The sequence below is a fragment of the Canis lupus genome, chromosome 7 (genome assembly GCF_003254725.2).
Source record: "Canis lupus dingo isolate Sandy chromosome 7, ASM325472v2, whole genome shotgun sequence".
NCBI lineage: Eukaryota > Metazoa > Chordata > Mammalia > Carnivora > Canidae > Canis > Canis lupus.
In genome coordinates this window covers 30493378-30501499 of record NC_064249.1, presented here as the reverse complement: position 1 = coordinate 30501499, position 8122 = coordinate 30493378, and the positions used below count along the sequence as shown (strand labels likewise).

Here is an 8122-nt window from a genome sequence, read left to right as displayed (position 1 = left end):
GTAATTAGTGAGTAACTTATAGGAGAGTTATTTTTAAATTATGTAAAATCCCATTCCTCATCTCATTTTTGCCCACTATATTTAACATCTAATAGTATTTCTTACCTGAAATTATGACGATGATGGTCATATGGCAATTTTCTTCTAAGCTTTGTTTCACATTTGTTCATTGGTATTGTGCTGTAAGTACTTTGTCTTCTCCTACTTCTTTACCTGTTTCTTTTTATCAGTTTGGACTCATGAATTTCTATTTTATTTCATGGGTAATACTTCATTGCTACCATTATTTCTTTTGATCCTTATATTATCCCCCAAAATTACCCCAATATTGCCAGTGGAAACTCCTGCAATCAGACTTTTGTATCCTTTTAACACCTCTTTGTCATTCATTGAGGGCTTCCACATTTTCTGTCAAAAAAAAAAAAAAAAGATGTTCTGGGCTTATCTTGTTTTTTATCTGCCCAAGCCCAGTAATCAGCCATTTTCTCCAAGAAGCCCTGGTTCCTTTAGTGAAGAAGTATATTTAGAAACCAAGATCTGGGCTCTGTGTGCACTGATTGCTACTGGAGTGTCACTGCTCCTAGGCTCTCTCAGTGGCTCAAACTAAGAAATATCTGCATGTATATACATACATTGATATCTACAGCTATCTATAGGCTGAAAACCATGACTTCATATCAATACCTCTCATTCTAATCCAGCACCAAAGTTCATTCTAGTCCCTCCACCCCACCCCTGCATATTTTTCTGACCCTTGCCCATCAGTGAGAAACCTGGGTCCCATAGGCCTCAATATATCAATGTATTTGCTCTATTTCCCTATGTAGCCAATCTCCTGATCCCCAAAGGACCAAACCATTCCTCATGAGGTCTCCAATCCCTGTTGACTGTCCTCTACACACTTGAACATCTTCCCTGTGGCTCCATTGCTACCCTGCTACCTTCCTCCTCTATTTACCTTCCACACATTAAAAATAGCTAGCATCTTCTATCTCCTACCATCTGGGAACCCCTCTGTTGTGCAACTCTTTAAACGCATAAAAACTCTAAGCCTTTATGCTTTCATTTCAGTGTTTTCAACTCTGTTCCTCAATGATAGTTACAGCAGAATTAGATGTTTTGTTTTTGCCACATTCCCAGAATTTAGGGCAGAAATATATATATATGTATATATATATATTTGCAATCATACAAGAATATTTGTTTCCTGCTCTGTATTTTTTTTAAGATTTTATTTATTTATTCATGAAAGACACACAGAGAGAGGCAGAGACACAGGCAGAGGGAGAGGCAGGCTCCCTGGGGGAGCCCAATGTGGGACTCAATCCCAGGACCCGGGGATCATGACCTGAGCCAAAGGCAAATGCTCAACCAGTGAGCCACCCAAGTGCCCCTCTTGCTCTTAATTTTAAAAACGAGGGAACCCTGGGTGGCGCAGCAGTTTAGCACCTGCCTTTGGCCCAGGGCGCGATCCTGGAGACCCAGGATCGAATCCCACGACGTCAGGCTCCCGGTGCATGGAGCCTGCTTCTCCCTCTGCCTGTGTCTCTGCCTCTCTCTCTCTCTCTCTCTCTCTCTCTGTGACTATCATAAATAAATAAAAAATTTAAATTTAAAAAAATAAAATAAAAAAATAAAAACGAACCATCAGCAGCACCATGTGTGGCCACTTACTAATAGCTGATTGATTGAGCTCTTGACAATTCTGTTCAAAAACTCAGTAAGTTACTGCTTAACTTATGGCCTTCAATGATCTTTAATCCCAATGGGTCTTTTCTCCCATTGAAGACCCATCTATAGAAAAGGCTTTGCCTTTGATTTAGAGACAAAGATTCTACTAATTTGCTCCATTTATTCACTTATGGGTTCATTCATTCATCAAATGTCCACTGAGGGCCTCCTGTGCGCCTGTGGCTACCTGTGGTAATATGGAGTCCAGGACACATAGTCTCCCCTGCCCTATGTCTCTAGTGTTCCTTGTTCTGCATTCTGCACTGGTTTCTTTTTTTTTTTTTTTTTTTTTTTCTGCACTGGTTTCTATTTACTGCTTGGCTGGTCAGACTGCAAGGGTGTGTGAAGGGGGCATGGGAGAAAGTAAAGGAAGTGGGTCCTCATGAGACAACCAGCCCCCCCCCCACCCAGGGGGAGGGGAACCACCCCCTCAGAGCCACTTTTTATTCCTCTTGGGCTGTCAGCTCCTCCAGGCCCACAGAGCAGCAAGTCACAATCCCAGGTGACCCAACAAAACTATAGAGTCTTTACCAGCTGGGTTATCTGCACTCTGGCTTCCAGGAATCTGCTGGAGGAGCAAGAGGAGGGAAAGGAGGAGGCACATCCCCACACCTATCCTCTCTTCATGGCTGCTGAAACAGCTCTGGGCTGCCTGCCCCTCTGCCCCTCTGCCCATTCCCATTCCTTCCTCCAGTGAAAGCCTCTGCCACAGGCCCTAAAAGCTCTGGGGCATGTCTTGAGACTCCAAGTGTGGCAGAGGCCAAGCTTGTTTGTGCTGTGTTCTCACTGGACAAGGGAAGGCCTGAGCAGGGCGTGGGGTGCAGCTGCAAGGTACCTTGGGTGGCTGTGATGCTATCTGGGCCTAACGGTTTCCTTTGGGTAGGCACTTCCGCCCTCCTGTTTTTGAAGCCAGAAACCTGTGCTGGGGCAGCCCCCATTCTGAGCTGAAAAGAGGACTAGATAGAGGCAGAAAGAACAAGGCGCTATGAGTCAGGGTTAGAAGACACGGGAAGAGACTATGTTCCTCTTACCAGCTCAGCCATGAACTTTTAAAAGGAAGAAAGGGCTGAGTGAAGTAAGTCAGTCAGAGAAGGACAAACATTATATGTTCTCATTCATTTGGGGAATATAAATAATAGTGAAAGGGAATATAAGGGAAGGGAGAAGAAATGTGTGGGAAATATCAGAAAGGGAGACAGAACGTAAAGACTGCTAACTCTGGGAAACGAACTAGGGGTGGTAGAAGGGGAGGAGGGCGGGGGGTGGGAGTGAATGGGTGACGGGCACTGGGGGTTATTCTGTATGTTGGTAAATTGAACACCAATAAAAAATAAATAAAAAAAAAAGGAAGAAAGGAAAACACAAGTACAAGTATGCATTGTAAGGTACCAGGAAATTTCCTTTCCTGCTGCCAACTCTGCCCTAGAGTCCTCACCTCTGTAGCTGTGTGGCTGAAATGGGAGGGGACTCATCCTAATTCCTGGGGGTAGGGAGCCCTTTTGGGAGCCCCCCAAATGCCCTGCTCTAAATAAAAGAAATATTTGGTCCCTATTCATTTGAGCTTGTACACAAAGTGAAATATTATAAAAAGAGCTATTCTGAGTGCCAACTGAACTGTATAGGTGAGGAAGCTGAGGATCAGAGAGGTTAAGTGACTTGTCAGAGGAAACCCAGCTAGAAAGTAGCCGAGCTAGAATTCAACCCAGAGTCTGTTTCTGAAATCGAGGTCTTGCCCCTATGTTCAGAATTAGAAAAGACTTTGGTATTTGGGCGGCTAGTGTTTTAGAAAGTCAGGCTTTAGAAGGTTGTATGATAGGAAGAAGGTCTTGTTTGTAAGACTGGTACCCAACGCAGCAATCTAAGCACCTAAAAGACCATGGGTGGTGTTGGGATTAAGAGCTGAATCAGAGTAGCTCTTCTTAACATGAACAAACTCTCAACTTGTCTCTGTTATGGGATCCTTTTTTTTTTTTTAAGATTTTATTTATTTTTCATGAGAAAGAGAGGCAGAGACACAGGCAGAGGGATAAGCAGGCTCCATGCAGGGAGCCCCCACGTGGGACTCGATCTAGGGTCTCCAGGATCATGCCCTGGGCTGATACCGCACTAAACCAGTGAGCCTCCCGGGCCACCCTGTTATGGGATTCTTTGTGTATTTCCCTTTGCAGGGCTCCCCGTTGCCCACCTGGCTGTGGCCCTCTGAGATCGCCCTGCCTGTCTCAGGTGAACTGGGTGAGGCTTTGGGGACAGGGCAGAGCAGGCCAATGCTGCGGGGAAACAGAGGCATCCGTCCCGCCAGCCCAATCCCCTCCTGCTCACAGTCCTTGCCGGCATCTCCCTTCTCCTCTCTGTCCTGCGGGGAGGGTCCCAGAAGGGGCACCTAGGGCTGCTGGCCAGGACTCAAGCTGGTAGCTCAGAAATATCCCACTGCAGATTCCAGGTCCCACACCCCTCCCGCGCAGCCTCCTCTCTTCCTCAGCCTCTCCGACGCCCAGAGGCCTGGGACAGCCCCGGGGGAGGGTTGCTATGCTGGGTCTTATGGGAATCGGATGTTCAGGATCTTGCCCTTTACTCTATTTCATAGGAACGGCGCAAAGGCCCTTTAGCATGCAGCTTGTGGGAGCTGAGATTCCCACAGCATCCAATGCCTCAATCAAATCAGAGCGAGAGAAAAAAGATGTCATGCTACAGGGGACTTGAAAATTCTTTCTGGGATCCCCTGCGGTCCCCCAACCCCTCTAACTCCCCCCAGCACCCGGGCGGGCACAGAGGAGAGATGGATAGATTGATAGCGGTTTCCTGAAAACGCGAGAGTGCACGTGGAAAGGACAAGAGACGCGAAATAGGAAAGGTGGTCCTGTCGCTCCCCCGCTGAGCGTGAGCGCCGAGCGGAGGTCCTGCACTCCCACGCGGCCGTGCCAGGAGGCCCAGGTATGACACGAGTGCCTATTTTTTTTTTTTTTTTAAGAAAAGGAGGCAAGAAAGCAATAAAGATGCACGTGAAAGAAAGAAGCAGTAAAGAGGGGACGATAAGAAGAATAAACGAACGGCTTTAACTTGTAGGGCAAGCGCTAGGCGTTTTGAAGGGGGGCGAGGCTTGAGAAGAGCTGGGACCCGGGCTGAGACCGGGGTCCTGCAGAAAGTTCGCGGGGAAGAGGGGCCAGGCGGCCCGTCCCATCCCCATGTTTGGGCAGATTAATGGAGTCGTGACTCCCTCGCTCGAGTCCTGCCCTGGGAGGGGACAGTATCTGTTTAGATTTGCGTCTAAATTTAAACCCTGATCGCCGGCCTCCCTCCCCCGCTCCCCACCCCTTCCCCCTCCTGCGGCCTCCCCCGGCCTCCCCCTCCCTCGTGCTCCCGCGCAGGGCCGGGCCGCCCGCAGTCCCGAGCGAGGCAGCCGGCGCGCCGCCGCCCCCCTGCCCTGCCCTGCCCGCCCTGCCCGCCCTGCCCAGCCCTGCCCCAGCCCCGGCCCCTGCCCCGGCCCCTGCCCCTGCCCCTGCCCCTGCCCCGGCCCCGGCCCGCGCTGGGAGCCGAGCGCACAGCGAGCGCAGCCGCCGCGGAGCCGGCACCTGGAGACCATGGAGGTAAGGCCCCGCGCGGGCTTGAGGAGGGGCTGCGGGGCCCCGGGCCGCCCGGGAGGGGGGCGGAGCGCCCCCGGCCCAGCCCCGGGCTCCCCGGGCGGCCCCGCTGAGCGGGCGGGGGGGCGGGAGGACCGGCCGAGGGAGGGCGCGGCGTGGGGAGCGGGGCGCCCTCGGGGGCCAGGTGCTGGGGTGAGGACCTCTCCGCTCGAGAATTAAAAAGTTAGGTGCGGCCGACTTTGTAGACGGGCAGACGTGTGGGCAAAAGTGGCAGGAGCGGACGCCCCTGACCTCAAGAGATGGGCATTAAAAGAGAAACAGAACGGGCGACGTGAGGCGCTTGTGCGCCGGGCTGTGCGCTTCCCTGTTCGACTGAAGATTGACCTTCTAGAGAGTCCTCTTGCTTCTCGAGTGCCTGTGTCCGTCGCATCTTCTTTCAGAACTTCCTGCAAAGCTCCCCCGGTGGGTAGTCCAATGGCACCCTTGGCCACCAGCCTTGAGGCTCCCGTGCGTGTCCCTGCCTCCTGAGACGGCCGTGAGGAGGTGTGCTGGCCACACGTGCGGGGTGCACCGGGTGCCGCCCGGCTCCTCTGCAGGGCTCTTTCCTGGTCCCGGTCCAGCCTCCCTCCAGGGGAGGAATGCCGGGTGTATGCCCGGTCCCTCCCTTCGCCACAATTTGAGGCTTCCGCAGACTTCCCCCTTGAAATGGAGAGCTGACATTTAGCCCTCAGCCAATCCCAACAGGACAGGGCTTTTGAACAAGATGAAAGGAGAAGGTGCAGATGTTATGTAGCTTCTAAGGTGATTCCCACCCACATTCAAAAGGAAGATTGTTCCTCCTGAGGCTGTAGTCAGCAGCCACCAGGACTCCCGGCAGAAGCCCTGGCTGGCTCGCAGCTAGACCCCTGCTGGGCCTGGAAGCCCTGTGACTTCTCTGCAGGGCTGTAGGTCTGCACGGAGCAGGCCGCCTGCATTCAGGCTTGCAGCTCCACTGGTTGTCTCCAAGGAACAAGGATCATCTTCAGGGGCCTTTAGAGTGTGGGATCCACCCTCCATAGAAACATTTGCAAGTCAGAGAAACTGATAAGCGCTGGGGAAGGGTGGTGGGGAACATGCAGCTAAGCTCAGCCCGTGGTGTCCACACTGCTCAAAGATCCTCTAAGCGTAGAGCATCAGGGTTCTCTCAGGCTGGCTCTAGCTTCAGGGCAGAGGGGGCAGATGGCCCAGCCCCCCCCCCCCCCCCCCCCCCCCGACTTGTCAGGTGGTATGAATGAAGGCTCCTAAGGAAGTTGCTTGAAAAGTGGGTTCCCTCATCTGGGAAAGTACAGGGGGGGCCTCAAGCCCTAGGCTAGAGGTTCAGTATGCTTTAGGACCCGTCTCAGCTCTTGCCGAAATGGATTGGGCATAAGAGCAAAGCAAGCTTAAAAGCATGTTGCTCCTTGGGGGCCAAATGAGTATGTGAACTTTGTTCTTGGAAGATACAGAGGGACTCCTTCCACAGAGGCCCATCTTCTCCCTCAGCTGAGGAAGAAACAGGGTGTGTATGTGGTAGAGGCCCTGAAAGGGTCACCTGAGCAACTTCCTGTATGGCTGGGGGCCCGGGAAAAGACAAGGCCCTCTGGTCCCCATATGGAGGCGTGTAATAACTGCTGGGGGATTTTACCAAGTTGGGGCCTGGGAGGGATTTGCTCAGTCAGCCAGGAAACCTGTCAGTTTGCCCTGAGTCCACCGCTGGGCACTGCTGATCGGCAATGACTGTTTTTGAAGTTCCTTTGTCAGAACCACTCAGAAAAGTACTGCAGTAGCAAAGCCCTGGAAAAGGAAGTAAAGAGGAAACCCAGAGGCTGGGGAAGTGACGTTTCAATTTGCAGCCAGGAAGCAAACTTTTCATGGTGGGACACGATATGTAGTAGTGGGATTTGGGAACTCCTGGCAAATCGCAGAGTAAAAGCCTCTTTGGAGAGATGAATCCCACTTTCGAGGCATGAAGGCACCACTCTATTTGGGGAGCAACCGAGTTATATGATATCGCAGTATTAGGAATTCAAGCCAGACCAACAAGGCTTACTCAACATTCATTCTCTAGAACCCACTTACCTATTAGAAGTCTTCAGGAAATCTTTTTTTTAAAATATATTTTATTTATTTACTTGACAGAGAGAGAGCAGAAGCAGGGGAACAGTAGAGAGAAGGGAGAAGCAGGCTTCCCATTGAGCAGGGAGCCCAACGTGAGGCTCCATCCCAGGACCCTGAGATCTTGACCTGAGCCGAAGGCAGACACTTAACCAACTGAGCAACCCAGGCACCCCATCTTTTCTTTTTTAAGCCACTATTACCATTATTGACGATCTCAATCATTGCTTCAGCCCTCATTTAAGCCCTCTGGAATAAACAAGAGAAAGATATCTTTTTAAAGCTGACAATCCAGTAGGGCAAATGAGACTTACTGGATCCCGTCATGTATGTATCTTCAAATGTGTAAATGCCAAATGAATGACTACTGTGGATCATAAGTGCTACAGTACTCGGGTGTTTGGAGGTGAGACCTGACAGAAGCCTTGAAAAAAAGGTGGGTGGTGAGGAGGAGAAGGCAGGCATAGGAATGGGTACGGGGAGAACATGCCAGCTTTGTTCAGGAAAGTAGGCCAGTTGGCTGGAGAGGAAGGTAGGGAAGCAGCACGAGAGAAAAATGAAAGTAATAAGATAAAAACCACAGGGCCTCCAAGTATAATGGATGCTGGCCAAGTGGGTGAGTGGGAGCTGGAATCCAAGCCATCTGGAGGAAAGGGTTACTTTTTCTTCATACAAAGTCT

The 8122-nt window shown here is 51.1% G+C and overlaps 1 protein-coding gene across 4 annotated transcripts in view; it reads left to right on the top strand.

The window, feature by feature from the left end:
• The window catches only part of RCSD1 (RCSD domain containing 1), a 97188-nt gene that overhangs the window by 20395 nt on the left and 68671 nt on the right, over window positions 1-8122 (top strand). The window contains exon 1 of one of the 4 annotated variants that reach the window (XM_049112355.1): window positions 5107-5315. The exons of 2 other annotated variants lie outside the window; for them this stretch is intronic. In XM_049112355.1, the coding sequence (XP_048968312.1) occupies window positions 5310-5315 (6 nt within the window). In that variant the 5' untranslated portion in view covers window positions 5107-5309. Of the gene's footprint in view, window positions 1-5106; window positions 5316-8122 lie in introns of those variants that run through there. One more of the 4 variants, XM_049112357.1, reaches the window with a different exon arrangement.